Here is a 16,840-nt window from a genome sequence, read left to right as displayed (position 1 = left end):
GGTTAGTGCATCATCATATTGCGTAACTGCACTCGGCAACCCGAGTTCGTTTCCCGTCTCAAGCTCCTGTTCCCAGTGCTTTCCTGTTGTGTCTCTCTACTGTCCTATCTATAAAAGGCATAAAAAGCCAATAAAAAAAAAAAAAAAGAAATAAAGTTCAATGTGTAAAGTGCAGCAGACTGGGAGAATATGTCTATCGCTATAAAATACATTATTTCAATTTCAAACATTACGCATTTTTGAATAGCATTCAATAGAGAAGGTTGATACTTGGAGCCAAATGTTGTAGTTATGTCATCTACCACCAGGGACTAATGAGCCCATGCTAACCAACATAACCTTGTCTATTCATATTTTTGCAATTTGGAAACCAAAAATCAAATGACACCAATATATTGACTTTTGTTAAGATTTATTTACACAGTTCAAAGAATGACAAGTTAGAATCAACTCATAAAAATGCTATGATTTCTGAAGAGATTCAGAAATTTGAGTGTTTTAAGTATAATGAGTACATCAAGTCATATCAAGTTGTATTTTCATCACCAGCTTCAATTTGTCCCTACATATACGTTGCAGATCACTGTAGCTCAAAGACAGGTGCAGTAACTAATAATATACAACCCACAGTGCAAGCAGCATGTGTACAAAGGGCGAGCAGATAGTCGCTCAATCAAACTGTTAATATGAGTTCTGATCATGACAACAGTAGACTGAATGTCAGTTTTCTAATCACACTGTTTCCATTCTCAAGTTTACATTTTTGGTGTGGAGGCAAATGCCCACTGCAGAAGAACCAACACTCAGGCACCTTACAGGCAAACACAAACACCATGGCATTAGGAGTGCATGCTAGGAGACAAGACTGGATTTACGGAATGTAACCAGGATCAGAGCTGGAAAAGTGCCAACTGAAAAAAGACTTTTCAGGGCACAAGTGGACAGACATACACACAGTGATGAGGTCCAAGAGGCATGAACACGGACAAGATGTTACACGGGGTCAGAAACAGATCATAAGAGGACTGCCTGTGGGGGAGAAGATAAGAGAGAGCTTGGTAATGTTGTTTCAGCTTTTATTGAGTGTCCAGAGAGGATCCAAACTACTGAGCGGATCATCGCCCTCTGGTGGTCCCTGCAGGCCTTTGCCTTCTTGTGGCTGAAGGAAGCTTTGCTTGCTAATCCGCTGCTTGCCTCGATGGGCACTGTCCAGAGTGAAGGCTTCAGGTGTGAGAGAAGCAAGCAGATCTAAAGATGAGGAGGGGGGTGGAGAAGGAGCATGAGGCGCTGCTTCAGTGGTTGGGTGGTGATTTGAGACGGGAGATGCAGGAGTGGACCCGGTGAACCCATTCCCTTGGCCGCTAGGAGGCGAAGGTGACTGCATCTTGCCTGGAGAAGAGGTGCAAGAGAGGGGAGGACTGATGTAATCAGGCATAGCTTCATAACAAAGCGGGTCCTGAGAAGGCTGAAGTGTCATATCTGTAGAATCTGGTTCCACTGTGCTTGCCGCTTCAGAAACAGAGGGCATTTGGTCTTGGCCGAGCTCTTGTTCATGGTCAACACTGGGTGGTCGAATGCTAAGTTTGGCCACGGTGGCCTGTATGGAACTAATAGGCATGTCTCCTCCCAGAACAATGTCCTGAGATTCTTGTCTCGAGTATGACTAGAAAGACAAACAAAATATCAGATAAACAATCAGTTTGCTGTTCAGTTTATAAAAAAAAGTTAATAAGAAATAAGTGGTTACCTTCAATGCAATGTTATTTGGGGTTCTGGTGCAAGGGGACATAATAATGCCATGACGTTGAAGAACCTGCTCTGTATGTTTAAGAACAGCTTCATAGCAAAATTTGAGATGAAGCTGTAGAGGTTTTTTGACAAAAGTACCATTAAATTCTATCAACTTAACACTGTTCAAAATCTCAAACCTCATTGGTAGTGTACCATTACCTTTTCTTGCAGCATGTTCTTCCTTTGCTGCCTCATCTTCCTCACCAACTGGATCATGTCAGGTATTCCATTGCCAGCCTCAATTTCTTGCAGCGCTGCATAAAGCAGACAGAAGGCGCCAGTACGGCCAACACCAGAGCTGTGAGAAACGTAAACAAAAAAAGTAAATGTACTTGTTCCTCTCAACTTTTGTTTAGTCTTGTCTGTGTGTTCAATATAATTTGTAATGTCCTTTATGTGTTAAAGTATGGTACCTGCAGTGCACTATGACTGGAGTGTGTAGTGGGCGTTGAAGCAGGTAATGTCCATGGACTTCTTGAATGAAACGGATGAGGTTGCTTTTACTCTCTGGAAGGCCCCTTTTCGGGAAAAAATACAAACAAAGATTAGTGTTTGGAGAAGTAGCAATTTTATTATACTGTGTAAGAATGAGTCCTCACAGTTCAGGCCATGAAGTAAACTGAAGGTGTACGACGGTGCGTCTCAAACTTTGGTCCCGATACTGCAGTCCTATCATGCGCTCTATATGAGTAGGAGTGCTCTTCTGAGTGGTCAGAGTAAGGGTGATTGGCCCCTGAGCAAGTTGTTGGCCTCTCTCTGATGGAAAGTATCGCAAAACCTTTTGCTAAGAATAAAATGAAAATCATTGTAAATCATTTAAAATAATGTCAAAAGCCAATGGGATTTTAGAACTTTTCAGAAAAACTCATGCCAAAGGAGATTTACCTTCTCCAGTTCTTGCTCAGACACTAGCATGACGACTACAGAAACTTTCTGCTCGTAAACCATGAGCCAGAAGTCAGCTGCCGTGCCAGTGAGGGGAGCCTGTGTTGCAATGAGCCGGGGGCAGTATGGAGACAGGTCCTCAATGAAACTTGCGTTGATGTAATCATCTTTTCCGGAGCACAAGACAACACGATTGCAGTCGTAAGGCATCACATCCTGATGGCGGTTCTTCATGGTGTAGCAACGAGCAATAGCGATAGAGAGCTGGCGAGCATCCTTCTCCTGCTGCTCTTGCAGTTCTCTCCATTGAGCGTCAAGTTTCGACAGACCTCCTTCCCCTGTCGGGCGCTCTAAGGATTGGACTGTTGATCTAAACCGTTCTAGCTGTGCACTGAGTTTCGAGACCCTCTCTGGTGCTTGGTAAGGGTCACCCTGGATAAGTCTCACACCCTCTGCTTTTTTTCTGTGATGTTCCTCCTGAGGGTCAGCTTTTGTGGGTAGTAAGACATTGGCGGTGTCCTTGGTGCCACCATGCTGGCTCTCTGGGCTTGAGGAAAGCAAGTCATCAGTACTAGAGTTCTGTCGCTGAAACAAAGCGGAGTCAGATGGAGTCATGGGACCAGTGGGTGTTGGAGCCTGAACTGAGGACTGCGGCAATGTTGCTCCTCCAACTGGGGTAAGAGCAGGAGATGGTCGTTGGGTGACCATACCAAGGGAGGGAGGACCAGGAGAGGGAGAAGGTGATGGGGCAGGAGAAGGCAGCACATGAGGCTGTGGTGCCCCTGGTGCTCCTGAGGATGGAGGTATCATGCTTTGAGACCCTGGGGGAGCAGCAGCTACAGGATGCTGCATTGGTACAGGAGGAATGTTCCCACCTTGTGGAACAGCATAAGATATTGGGCCTCCCGGGGCTAAAGGCTGTGAAGTGGGTGGCTGGGACTGAGGCTGCAGAGGCGCCACAGACTGGTTGGAAACCATAGGAACACCTCCTGGAAAACTCAAAGGTGCAGAGCTAGGAGGAATGGTTGGCTGAGGTTTGTAGATATTGTGAGGGAGTGCTGAAGGACAGGCCTGGGGAAGGATTTGAGGATGAGGGTGGTTTTGATGCTGTGAGAGAGCGCTGGGGTGCATTTGTATCTGTGATGAGAGAGGGCCATGGGGTACCTGAGGCTGAACAGGAACAGTAGCCCTCAGAGGGACTGCTGGGTACGCTGGCTGTTGGTTGGATTGATGAGTAGGGATTATCTGTGACTGGGGGCAGTGAGATAGTGGTTGGGAAACTGAGGGCATTTGTGGATGAGAGGAAGGAGACATGTGAGTGGATGGCGCAAGCATTTGTGGCTGCTGGTGAGGAGGCATCTGTTTTGAGGCAGGAGGTATCTGCATATGAGGTGCAGGACCTAAATGATGAGAGGATGGGGGTATCTGGGCGTGAGGAGCATGGGGTAATTGATTGACAGGAGGTGTTTGGGTCTGTGAAGCAGGAGGAATCTGTTGATTGACATGTGATAAGCGTGGCATTGACACAGAGGGCACTGGCTGGGAGGAAGGGGGAATTTGTTGATTAACGTGGGCTAAGTGTGGCATTGACATAGAGGGCACTGACTGGGAGGATGGAGGCATTTGCTGATTAACATGAGCCAAGTGTGGCATTGACACTGGAGGCACTGGTTGGGAGGATGGTGGCATCTGTGGAGGTATGCCTGGATGGGGCATCTGGCCTGGGGTGACGGTGTTTACTTGTGGAGGTTGGGACTTCGGAACAAATGAGACAGGGGGGTAACCCTGATGGGGCTGCACATGGGTAGCTGGAGCTCCAAACTGTCCTTGGATTTGAGGTTGATGAAAGTTTGGTGGTCCTGGTTGTCTTACTTGGGCTATGTACTGTGGGAAATGAGGCTGAGTATGCTGCGGCCCAGGCAAAGGTCTTGGCATTTGCTGTTGATTTGGTACAGGTGGGTAAAATGGCTGTGGTTGACTTTGACCACCCTGTTGAGCAAACACCTGCTGAGGCTGAGGTTGAGGCTGTGAATGAGAGGCTGGCATTGCCTGTGGAGGTTGGCTCATGGGAGCACCAGGTTGTTGCATGTACTGGGCGTGGGGTGTCATCTGAGGTGGAGCTGCATACACTGATGACATTGATGGCATTGGTTGGTGTTGGCCAGGACGAGGCATAACTGCCTGGGCGGATGCAGGACTGTAGCTAAGAATAGGTGTCTGTACACTATCCACTGTAGTGGTGGAAGGTCGGACTGGAGTGACTGGTGGGCCGGGTTGGTTCTGTGAAGATGGAGGGCAGTACCCAGACACAGATGGTGGTGGAAGGACCTGTGGGTTGGGCAGCTGTGGGAACTGTTGCTGTGCCAGAGGGGGCTGGGGAAGACTGTGACTGAAACTCTGAGAAAGGGGATGTGTTGGAAAACAGGAGATCTGAGCAAGAACTTCAGGAGGCGGTAAATTTGGAGGAAATCTGGGTCGTGTGTAGAGTAAACCCGAGTTGGCTCCAGGCCATCGCAGAATAGAGCTAGCAGCGGCTCCAGAAAGCACAGCGGGATGACCAGATCGTGGAATGGTAAGTTCAGGAGGCAGGCTGCGTAGCTCTTCTGGAAGATCTCCTCCAAGAGCTAGGATAGCAGCACTCAGCTCTGCCAGTTCAGGGTCATCTAAATTGGCAGGATCCACACTTTGTCCCATCTTCGTGGGTGGCTTTGGGGCAGTGGGTCTTTGGGGCACCTTTTTTTTTAGCTCTCTGTGAAACATTAAGCAGTCAAATTAGAAGAACTAAAAGTAATTGGATGCAACACATTAAACTTTCTATTAAAACAAGAAAGAAAGACTCTATGTCTGACCAAGAGGTTTGAATTACAAAGAATTATACAACTGAGTAAAAAGACTGGTGATTAAACTTGTAGTTACTTTTCCATTATGGCTTGTCTCTCTTCCTTTCGAGCCTTGCAGACAGTCTTGGCTTTCTCCAACAGACGAGAGGCCTTTGTTTCCAGATCTTCATAAAACTCTTTGCCCTCCTGAGATTTCTTCATTAGATCTTCATAGGCCTCATAGGAGGCCACAAGCATCTGTACAGTGCTGTTCCATCTAAAAAGTAAATAAGTATACTGATGTTGCTACGATTGCTAAAGTTCATGCATATTTGTCATGTAAATGTTATTCCTTTGAGTCATACTTATGTTCAGTTTCTGCCAGGCCCTTGCGCACAGTGGCATACTGTACATTAGCTTCTGTCAGTGCCTTCAAGATATTCTCTTGAGCTGTCAGGTTCTGATCAAGGTATAATTTCACCTGCTCATACTTCTTAAGCTGTTCCTTGAACAGTTTCTATGAAGGAAAAGTAAGAAAAGATAAAACTATAATGCAGTGACAGATTTCTAATACAATCCCTTTTTAAAAATTAGTGGCACAGTCATGTAAAGCTCATACCTTCATGTCAGCACGCTCAGTTGTAACCAGAGAAGTAGTGATGTCATCCTGCTGAATGAGGTCTCTAAGCTGCTTTTCCAGGGAGCTTCGTTGGTCCCGCATTTCTTGCACTTTACCCAAAATTCTCTTCATAGTCTGGAGACCTGCCATCTCATCTGAAAATGTCAAAAATTATAATTCTCATAAACATACATAACATGATCTTTCATGTGAATTATTCAAGTCATAAAACACCCACCCTCGCTAAGTTGAGGTCTTGGCAATGCCTCTCTAAGGGTGTCTAGTGGTCCACCAAGGAGTCTCAGATTGCTGATGTGCAGATTCATGGCACGATGAAGTTCTGTGTTGGTAAAACTAGCTTTCTCGTGTGCTTCCAAATACTTTTCCAGGTCTCTCCGCAGCTCAGCCAGGGCTGAGGGCCTTTCTGGTACAGCCTGCTTTCCAGCAGCCTCTTCTAAACTTCTCTCCTCTGCCTCATCCTCATCCAATACATCTCGAATCTCCCGCAGAGAGGCTTCTACATCGGTGAACACACCTGAGAGGACTGAGGAGGTAGGAAGAGGAATTGGATACAAGAATTTAAACTTTTCTAATGTTTAACTGTACTTTTTGAAGAGCTATTAAATAGCTTGAACTGAGAAGCACAGCTTGATTTAAAAAGTAAATTAAGTAATTAGCTTTATTACTGGTAACATGAAAATACCATGAAAAAAGAAGTGACGCCACTAACCCTGCATTGACTGAATTAGGTTTTTTACAGTATCAGGTCTCACACTCAACGCAGCACATTTTTCCATCAGCACAGAAGGAAGGGTATTATACATCTCCATATTGTCTACTGACTCTGGGTCCAGACCGAGAGAGTCCATGAACTGTCTGTGGGAATATGACAACTGAGACATTTAGATGCATACTATGCATTTGTATGAAATTTCTGTTAAGCTGTTCATACTCACTCTAGTGTCTCATTCCTGCTGTCTATTTTTGCCATGACATTCCTTAGCAGCTTGGCCTTCTCTTCACTGTAAATTTGACAGAAAAAAGAAGAGTTTTTAGTAGTAAAACACTTTGTCCCATACTGGATTGTCCTTCAAGTATAGCACATGGGAACTGACAATTATCAGAATGAGGACGTGTTGAATGGTGTGTGTGTGTATATAGATATATATGTATATACAGTATAGATAAAGATACTAATTAGTCAAACCTGTAAAGAGAGGAGGCCTCGTGGGCAGACATGGGTACCAACTTTGCAAAAATGTCTGGGCCAGTGACACTGGGGTCTGTTGGGTTTACAGGCAAGGCTTTCACCAGTGGGGCTCCTGTGATGGAGGCAGGAAAGTATTAACTTTTAGAACAGTTTCAAACTTTCGACTCTTGCTTGTTTTTTTTTGTCTATCTCCAGCCAATCTTAAGCTAACAGGACTACAACATAATGTTGACCAAAATACCTTTTACTGAGGTCAGTGTCTCCAGAGGTGGCACAGATTCATGGTAAATGAAGTCATTGTCTTTTTTGGCAGAATTAAATCTAAAATGAAAAGTGACATATGAGTTTCCTGCAACTTTTTATACGAAATGAATTATGCCTTTTTGGTAAGTTAAGTATAACCATCATATCTGCTCACTTTCCCCCAATGACATCCATGGTAAATCTAAGGGCTTCCTGTACACTGTCTGGCTGACCCTTAGCCATCTTAATTGCCTCATTGAGTTTGTCTAGTGAGCTCTGAAGGTAAGCAACCTGTTGAAAAATATATAAAGTATTACATTAGATTAAAAAGGTTTACAAAACAGCTGGTCCTTTCTTTGTTTATTTTAAACTTATTTCAAAATCATCCTCTTCCTCTCAGTGGTTTAGTTTATGGAAATAAACTACAAGAAACGTTAGTCATACTGTTGTTCCTTAAAAAAAAAAAAAAAAAAAAAAAAGAGGACAAGAGGCTAAGATGAGGCTGAGAATAGTTCTACATGCCAAAGAGCACAGATGGCCACTAACTGAAATTAAAGACAGAAAAACAGGCATGTCGTACCCTCTCTCCATACTTCTGCTGCTCTTCGGCCTGTTTCCCCATTTGCAACTGTTGAGAGAACAAGGATTTGTATGACTTGCTTAGAAACATTAAAAAAATAAAATTTGACCAGCCTGCTCTGTAGTTAATCCAACCTCAGTTTGAATAGAAGACTCACGTGAGCAATTGCAGCAAAGTAGTAAATCTTCATTTGCACTAATTTCTTCCAGTCTTTCTGTATCTTTCCTAACATTGAAGCTGTTTCTGAGTTCTCCAGAGCTCTGCATGCCTCTTTATAATAATCCACCACCTGAAGACAAAAAGATTTCATATCCAAACATATCTTACAGTCATACTGCCAGCAAATGGGATATATATAGTCATGAGCATGCACAAATTTAGCAACGAACCAAAATCTTAAAATGAAACGTGAAAACCCTTCACTATTCTTTGCCGTGGATATACCTTCATTTCAACATACTTGTAAAAGGTAGAAAAAATAAGGAAGTACCTGGGCACTTATCCGAGCGACGAGAAAGCTCTTCCTGTTGTCCAACATAGATTTTTCCAACAGGCACTCTTGGGCCTGACCCTGAAAACAGCAATTGGTACTTTAGCCCTAACCTACAGCATGATGAAAAAATATGTAAACAAGCGTCCTAATGACAAATGAGTATCAGCACCTAATGACAAGAGATCATACCAGCATGAGGTTGATGTTGAGATTGAGGATCTGGTGACTCATGTCCACACTGAAGTTGTGGCTGAAGTGATCTCTCAGGTAGGTGAACGCTCCAGCCGAGCACTGGAAGTGTGTGCAAGATACTTTCATTCCCTAACAGTGATGGGAAACATGAGAGTTAGGATGCAAGAAAAAAAATGAATGAATCCTTTTCTGAAATTAATTATGAACTCTAGACCAGTAAAACTAAAATTCACATACTGCTTAAACTCAGAAATGTATAATTTTATGAAATCTGACTTTTCCCTCTTAGTCACAGCGTCACGTGGCACACCCACAGACTTCTCACAGTCTGTTCGCTGACTGACCAATGCATGTTGCTCACAGAACTCACAAAGCATTTTCTCAATCTGGTGTCGTGTAAAATGGTGGCGAGGTAGCACTGTACCACTACACAATTCTGTTGTTATATTTGTTACAATTTAAAGTTGGCATGAAATGGAAATACGCACTATTTTCCTATTGCTTCATATTGATCTTATTGTGAATGATTCTTCCATGCACATGCTTCATTTGTTATTTGTGAAGAAGTGCTAAAATACAAATAATTATTTCTCAGTTTGATGATACGAGTAGCTGATTCTGACATGATGTGCACACTGCATTAAATCACATTATATTTAAATTGGCGTATGATTGCTGTGTCTTCTCTAATTCAGCTCACCTCTTCGGACACCCTGTTGTCCATGGCTCCCAACATTGAATGGAGAGCTCCTGCAACATGGGAAACATGACTTGAATCAGGAATCAAGCCTGGTTTTGAACAATACCCTCCTCTAAACAATACAGTAGTTATTTTAATCACAAACAATGCAGTCATTGATTAGAAGAATAATACTTATCAGTCTAGTACTAACTCACCCAAATTATAAAGGATGCAGGCCTGCTCATAGCAGATGTCCTCATGGGTCACTGTCTTCCCAGAAAATATCTCTGTCCTACATATTAAGCAAGAAAAGTGTAAGGGGAAGACAAAGTCAACAAGGAGGCAGTATACGAGAGGGAAATATGATGGCTGGTTTGGAGCTCTCACCAGGAGATAGGGACCGCAGCTTCCTGCCCCAATCCCAAAGGCACACGACTCTGAAGATAGTGCAGTTGCCCAAAGTACTTCCTTAAGGTACTGCAGCCCTCAAAGTCTCGTGTGACATTCACAGCACTCTAGAAGGGCAAGAGAATGTAGAAAATGCATGACCATAAACTTCCCGTCTACTGCTTGCCTAACTGGTAGAGCACGGTGATAAGTGTGATTTTCAGAGAAGACACATAATGAATAAATGTATACCTTAAATGCACTGTTAAGACTCACCTGTCTCAATTGCTCTAGTTTCTTCAACTGCTCATTATAATTGTCAGGATCTTCACCGTAGTTCTTCAGTATAAACTGAGAAAAGGGAAAAAGTGGATAGAGATTTATGTGCAAAAGATACAAAGTAAGGGAGTGTTCTTTTCTTTTTGGCCACTAACAAGACAAATATTAAAAAAAAAAATAGGCTATTAAAAAAAGTTCAGAATTTCTTAATACCTGGTATATATGGAACTTACATTTGCTTATTTAATTAGCGACATATAAATAGTGCAAAATCTTACATTTTTAAAAAAATTTTATGTTATTTTCCACTAACAAGACAAGACTTATTTTCAATACAAACAAAAGAAAGAAAGAAAGAAAGAAAGAAAAAAAGAAAGAAAGCTCAAATCATTTGACATTAAAGAGACGCTGAAAAATATATTGATAAAATCTGGAAAAGCAGTTCCTCTTGAACCCCTGATTTACTAAATAATAATAGATCTATCAATTTGTTTGCATGCAACACTGTCAATAATTACCATGTATAAACATAAATAACAACCTTTAACAATCTGAACCTGCTATTCTCCCTTTGGCCTAGTTTGTTAGGAATGGATCCGATAACTACCATGACGCAAGCTGATAAAAATTCCTGACTGTGAGGAAGTGAAGCATAAGGAACCATAATTTTTGTTAAGTTTAACATATTAATATAAACATTTAATTCACTACCACACAGTAATTTTTTTTTAATGTATCCTAAGCAAGGGACATTGCACTAATTGCAGAGGAAACAATAATAAACCAAAAACACAGAATAATGATTTTTGTGGATTGTCATTGCAATCCATAACATGGCTATATTTAGATAAGTGAGTGATCAAAAAAAAAAAAAAAACCTTTGGATATAGATAAATGACAGACTATGAGGCTTAATTCACAGCATCAGCGAAATCAAACAAAAAGGTAAAAGGTAGGCTAATCATGTTTATCTTTTCTGCACTGAAAAAATATCATTTACTCACCCTCATGTCTTTCAAGCGCAAGTGACTTCGTCAGTGTAACTTAAAATGAGTCATTTGGAAAGGAATGTCTGTTCTTTTCGATACATCTAAGCGAATGATAACCATAGTTGTCACGTGTGTAGTAAGTTTTTTACTGAGTAATTGTTTTGATGTCTCTATACAGTTCTCACATAACGCTATAATATGGTCAAAGAGGATTCTGAATATAGCATAAAAGTAATCGTGCCTATGATGTATTTTGTCATTTTAGAGTTTGACATCACCATTCTCCGACCCCTTTCATTGCATGGAAAATACAATATGAATGAAATATGAAGATTCTTTAAACCATCTCCTTTTGTATCCCGTAAAATAAATAAAGATAAACGGTTGTTGAATGACACCCGGCTAAGTGAATAATGACAGACATTTTTTGCTAATGACAGATATATTTTTGGCTGAACTGTTTCTTTAGGAAACACAAAATAGTTCACATAAGAACTGAAAAATAAGGCCCTGGGCTAAAGCTTCAGTTTTGGGGTAGATCACCTATACAAATCATGCTGCTTAGTTTATTTTCAGTGTTGTATAGGAGCAGTGACAGAAGTGTGTGTCTCGATCAGGCCTGTTTGGTACCTCACCTGTTTGACAGTCGGGCTGAACTGAAACTCCCCTGCCTCCTTCAGATCCAGCCAGATCATCGGCATTCGCGGCACGGCTTCCATCGCAGCCGCCGATTTCACTCAGCCGCCTAAAGTAGAATAGTGTTATAGCGATCACGCACCTGGAAAGATACCTGCGAAAATATTATTTTCAATTTTACAGCTCTAAACGACTGTGTCATGTCCCCATTTACAGCCATACAGGAAGCGATTGCAGCTTCCGGAAGTGACGTCATGACATGAACTTTAATTCTGGGAAATGTGGTTCTGCAAAAACAAAACATGAAACAAGACTTATTGAAATATATGATTTAACCGTAATATTATCCTTTTCTTTCTGTCTACTTAAATCCACATGTTTATGTTTTTATTGTTAAATGTCTTATTAGAGATAAGACCACGTTTTTCCCTGATCATAGCCTATATATCCGCAATAAAAAAAAGGAAATGTGTTTCTGTACTGTGCACTGTTGCATACCGAAGTCTGTTATTCCATCAAAAATGTAGCCTACTGGTGCTATAGCATAGGCTATTGCATGTGTAAAAACTGCAGAGAAATTGTACTTTATTAAAAGAATACTGTGTTAAAAATTAATTACAAAACATCCAAGCAAATATACTCATTTACTTGAGTGGAAATGAATAAAAAGTTAAAATGTTTTTTTCTGATAGAGTTGGAACATGTTTTACATCTGTAGATGGGAAAATAATGTTTAGAAACTTTTGAATTTTTTATGCCTTTGGCCCTTATGTGGGACCATCAGTGCTAATGGTATAGGAAGGAAATGCCTGCGCAACTTCTTCTTTTATTGATTTTCTCCTCTTGTGTTTTGTCTGACACTCTACAATACAGTGACATAAAATATCCTCTGTAAGGTATATATCTGAAACAGTGAACTGAAATGCTGAAAATTATTCTGCTGCTTCTGCCAGGTAAGAAAAGTTGTTCTTGGGTCTTCTAGAAAATAAAATAAAACAAAAATTTCTTGTATATAGGCTATGGAGACCAAATTTTGAGGCCATGCACTAAATGCTATTTTGTGTTCTTTTTATTTTCTAAACAAAAGTTGAACAGTAAAATGTTCCGATTTTTCAATATGGAGTTGACATTCGCTTGTTTGTTTAGTGACATAAAAATAGCACATAATCTTAAATATTTCTACTTTATTTATGCCATATCCTTTTCTTTATTTTTTACCCTAAAACTGTTTATTTCCAGAATTAAATGACAAATCAGGGGTCTTCAACAAGTCAAAGCTTTACCGTGGAAACAGCTCTGTTTCTGCTGTTCATAGGCGCCACCTGCTGTCAAACTGTGGATTTACAAATTCATTCTGTCTGTCTGCCATATTTTTGTTCAGACCAAAGTGAAAACCGGTTGTAAATCTTAACCAGTAGATGGAAAATAGGCTACCTTGTTATCAGAAGTGTTTCGATTTTTAGAATGCACATTAGCTTATTTAGAACTCTTTATGGAGTAGATCATTTTTTTAAATTTATCATTCTGACTCATCCTTTTATTAAAAAATTTAAAGGCTGAAATGTTATAATTAAATTTTTTAAATGTTCAAAACTTTATTTGAACATGTACAGTAGTACATGTCAGTAGATAACATGAATTATTATTTTTTTGTTAGTTAGTTTAAAATCTGGCTATCATTTTTTAAATGTTTTTATTTCACTGTTTATGCACACAAAAAGTGCAAAGTGTTGCTAATTTTATTTGTTGGCTTTTGTCATAAATGTCAGGATTATGGACCTGTCTGTGTTGTGTTTTTGCTCCCCCTGTGCTCCGTGACCCAGTTTCTGTCTCCTGTTGATTTGATTCCAGGTGTGTCTCGTTTTCCTCTGATTGTCATGTGTTCTTAAGCCGCAGTCCACTCAGTTTATGGTTTTTGGGTCTGCTTGCTCAGTTCATGTGTTTCCCAGTGTTGGATGTACCCTGTTTATGGACTTCATTAAAGATTGTTTTGTGTACTCCTCGTCTCCTCGTTCCTCCCTGCACAGATCGTGACAATAAAACTAAATGATTTCAGTGTGTGTAGGCCTATCAGAGGCTACTTTTTTTCCCAGCACATTTTAACAGTTTGATATTTAAGAGATTTAAGTACTGTATAACATTGGTAGCTCCCGAATGAAATAAGCTTGGAGACCCCTGTCCTATACATTTTCAGTGCAGTCTCTTTGGATCCCACTGTATATGTAATTGCTAATTGATAAGTAAATCATTTCTCTAAAACTGTCACAATATATATTGTATATCATATCTATAACAGATACTGTCAGTGTTTTGGACTTGTTTTGCTTTGTTTTACCCCTGTCTTTGTTCCTGGTTTTCCATGTCTTTTTCCTGTTCTTGTTTAGTTTGATTGCTTTATGATTCCTTGCACCCGAGTTCCTAATTATCCTGTGTATAATAGTTCCTGTTTGCTCTGTGTTCCTTTGTCGGATCTACTTGGTTACATGTGTTTGTGCAAGCTTCATTTTTGATTATCCCCTGTGTTTTCATTTATTAAAGACTGTTTAAGATTAATCCTAGACTCCTGCGTTCTTCCTGCAACAACACCGTGACAGATACTGTCTCAAGATATATTTTAAGTATTTGTTTTAACTATCCACGTTAATAAATAGGCTACTGTAATTAAAGTGTTCTGTGCTCCTCAGGTGTTGTCAGTGCTGAGTGGAATGTGAATTATCCTCCTCCGATCTGTGCTGCGAGGGGATCCGATGCCACTATTGGCTGTAATTTTACATATCCACAGGGGCAACAAGTTCAGAAACTGCTATGGTGTTCAATGACATCAAACCATGACAAGTGTTATAATAAGCCATATGTTTATGATAGTGAAGCCAACAATAATCAAAGCAACTTTCAGTACATTGGAGACAAAACCTCAGATTGTTCTCTTTTGATCAGTAATATTAATCAAACACATTCTGGAGATTATAAATTCAGATTTATAACCAGTGAGCACAGTTGGACAGGTAATCCTGGAGTGAACATTTTAGTACACGGTAAATAAAAAAGATTTACTCTGAAAAATTCTTGTTGCTGTTTTGTTTTCACTGAAGGAAATTTCTGAGTTTATGGGGTATTTTTCTTGTTGTAATAGATTTAAGAGTGTCCATGAGCAGGTCAAGAGAAAATGGAAGCACAATAGTTGGAGACTCTTTGAATTTGACATGCACACTCAAGTGTGGTGATTTAGCTGAGGCTCAGTGGTTTAAGAATGGTGATCTGATTCAACAGTCAGACCCTGTCCTCACCTTCAGCAGAGTAACTGCTCAAGACTCTGGGAATTACTCTTGTTCTTTGAGAAACTTTAAAACTACTGTATCTGAAGAATTTACCATTTACATTGAAGGTTGGTTGAATTGATAAACATATGGACATTTTCATATGCACACAAATCATATTCATATTTGGAGAATAAGAGATTTATTGTGCATAATTCAAAGTAAACTATATCTTTTGTTGTCCTCGATAGATGTTGCCGGGTCCCCAGCGGTTCTGATTATTGTGGTGTCTTTTTTCTCACTTGTTTTCATCGCTGCAGCTGTGATGCTTATTAGTAGGTAGGACATTCAGGACATTGCACACACCAATATATTCTAAATCTCTCACTCTACATCAGTCTAAATGAAACGATTTAACTGCACGATTTAAAAATGAGTTTGAAAGCGCATTTGTGCATTTTTATGTAGCTGTCAGGTGAATTTTGCAATGTTGGTGAGGGTCAGTGGTTAAGGCTTAAGTTGCCAAACAGTGTTATATTTTATACGGTAATAACTGTGAACTTAATCAACTTTTATTTATTTATTTATTTATTCGTTCATTCATACATTCATTGAATAAGGAATAATGAAATAAGTAATATTTTTTAAATGTTTTTTCAGAATCCATCTAAAATCATCAAAGATGTTTGATATATCAGCTAAATTGTGCAATTTATTATGCATTTCTGTCACATTTACTTTTAGAAAGAAAGTAAGCAAATCAATGGAAGAAAGAGAAGAAGCGCAGGATTCCCTTTACAGCACTCTTCAAAAAACTGTAAATATATTTGTAAAACCTAAACATATAAAGTAAAAACAAACAAAAAATGTGTAAAATGTACATAACCTAATGTACACAACCATACCCTTTTGAAAGGACCAGCACTGGTCACCAACATACTGTATGTTGTGTTTTGGATGCTATATGTTGGTTTTCCCATCAGGCTTAGTAACCAAATTAACCAGCAAGTCTCATTTGGTCAAAGAGCTTCATCAAAAAAACCCACACTGGTTATGCTGAGCTAAGCTGGTCTTTTCAGCAGGGTAGACATTAAAAGAAACAAAAGATAACAGTTGTCTGTAAAGACATGTTCTATGCATCTGTTTGCTGTTAGGCTGACGCAGTCTACTCAACCATCACAAACTGAAAACAAGCCGAGGATGGACTGCAGGAAGTGTAATATGCTTCAAATGTGAGCATTCAAGACACACATCACTCTGGACAAATTTTTCTTTATACTGTTTTTGCTTTATTTAATATGGAGATGATGTGACACGATTCCTCATATGTGACTAAGTCCATTTTGACATAAGTCCCTTTGGAGTGGATAGTTAAGCTAAAGCTTCTTGAATAATCATTGCTTGATTAAAAAGCAAAAAAAAAAAATAAATAAAAAACAAAACAAAGAACAACATAAGAACTGCATTGAGTACTGGCAAAAACTTTAAGACATATTTTATTAATTGAAGTCATTAATACGCATGATGAATAGTAACAGTAGCTATAAATAAGAAGGCTACTCAAGTACATTCAGTAGTTTACAGGTCTCATCTGTACACATTTTTAACATTTACTGTATGCACATGGCATTTGATACTGTAGCACATACAATTTTGGTATTCTTTTCTGTTTTAATACTATGTTACAGACCAAATATGCATAATACATTTTGGGATATTTTTAACAGTTTTTTCATTATTTTATCTTAATCTTATTTTATATTTTATCTTAATAAGCG

At 39.8% G+C, this 16,840-nt stretch overlaps 2 protein-coding genes across 2 annotated transcripts; one reads left to right on the top strand and one right to left on the bottom strand.

Moving 5' to 3' along the window:
• Window positions 1-393: 393 nt before the first annotated feature.
• ptpn23a (protein tyrosine phosphatase, non-receptor type 23, a) lies at window positions 394-12,036 on the bottom strand. The gene is made up of 24 exons (XM_058746112.1): window positions 11,805-12,036; window positions 10,178-10,252; window positions 9,902-10,029; window positions 9,730-9,806; window positions 9,533-9,582; window positions 8,830-8,961; window positions 8,638-8,718; window positions 8,305-8,436; window positions 8,148-8,195; window positions 7,743-7,858; window positions 7,566-7,645; window positions 7,322-7,436; window positions 7,071-7,136; window positions 6,845-6,990; window positions 6,353-6,658; window positions 6,115-6,269; window positions 5,861-6,012; window positions 5,593-5,772; window positions 2,677-5,425; window positions 2,391-2,575; window positions 2,205-2,309; window positions 1,951-2,089; window positions 1,748-1,861; window positions 394-1,663 (listed from the first exon to the last, which is right to left on the bottom strand). Exons 1-24 carry the CDS (start codon window positions 11,886-11,888, stop codon window positions 1,070-1,072), a joined length of 6,009 nt encoding a protein of 2,002 aa, XP_058602095.1. The 5' UTR covers window positions 11,889-12,036; the 3' UTR covers window positions 394-1,069.
• Window positions 12,037-12,659: 623 nt separating this feature from the next.
• Window positions 12,660-16,331, top strand: LOC131521993 (carcinoembryonic antigen-related cell adhesion molecule 6-like). The gene is made up of 6 exons (XM_058747181.1): window positions 12,660-12,758; window positions 14,490-14,840; window positions 14,939-15,190; window positions 15,314-15,401; window positions 15,807-15,879; window positions 16,217-16,331. Exons 1-6 carry the CDS (start codon window positions 12,728-12,730, stop codon window positions 16,247-16,249), a joined length of 828 nt encoding a protein of 275 aa, XP_058603164.1. The 5' UTR covers window positions 12,660-12,727; the 3' UTR covers window positions 16,250-16,331.
• The last annotated feature ends 509 nt before the right edge of the window (window positions 16,332-16,840 follow it).

This window comes from Onychostoma macrolepis, chromosome 16, assembly GCF_012432095.1.
Source record: "Onychostoma macrolepis isolate SWU-2019 chromosome 16, ASM1243209v1, whole genome shotgun sequence".
Lineage (NCBI taxonomy): Eukaryota > Metazoa > Chordata > Actinopteri > Cypriniformes > Cyprinidae > Onychostoma > Onychostoma macrolepis.
The sequence above is the reverse complement of the archived record's forward strand: the minus strand, read 5'-3'. Positions and strand labels throughout refer to the sequence as shown.

Excerpts from the sequence above, each read along its gene's own strand:
- ptpn23a (XM_058746112.1), bottom strand. The coding sequence starts at position 11,888 with ATGGAAGCCGTGCCGCGAATGCCGATGATCTGGCTGGATCTGAAGGAG. Across the intron at positions 10,253-11,804 it reads TCAGCCCGACTGTCAAACAG|TTTATACTGAAGAACTACGG; the intron begins GTGAGGTACCAA and ends CCCTTTTCTCAG. Across the intron at positions 2,576-2,676 it reads CTGAGCAAGAACTGGAGAAG|CAAAAGGTTTTGCGATACTT; the intron begins GTAAATCTCCTT and ends TTTTATTCTTAG.
- LOC131521993 (XM_058747181.1), top strand. The coding sequence starts at position 12,728 with ATGCTGAAAATTATTCTGCTGCTTCTGCCAG. Across the intron at positions 12,759-14,489 it reads TATTCTGCTGCTTCTGCCAG|GTGTTGTCAGTGCTGAGTGG; the intron begins GTAAGAAAAGTT and ends TGTGCTCCTCAG. Across the intron at positions 15,880-16,216 it reads ACAGCACTCTTCAAAAAACT|GCTGACGCAGTCTACTCAAC; the intron begins GTAAATATATTT and ends GTTTGCTGTTAG.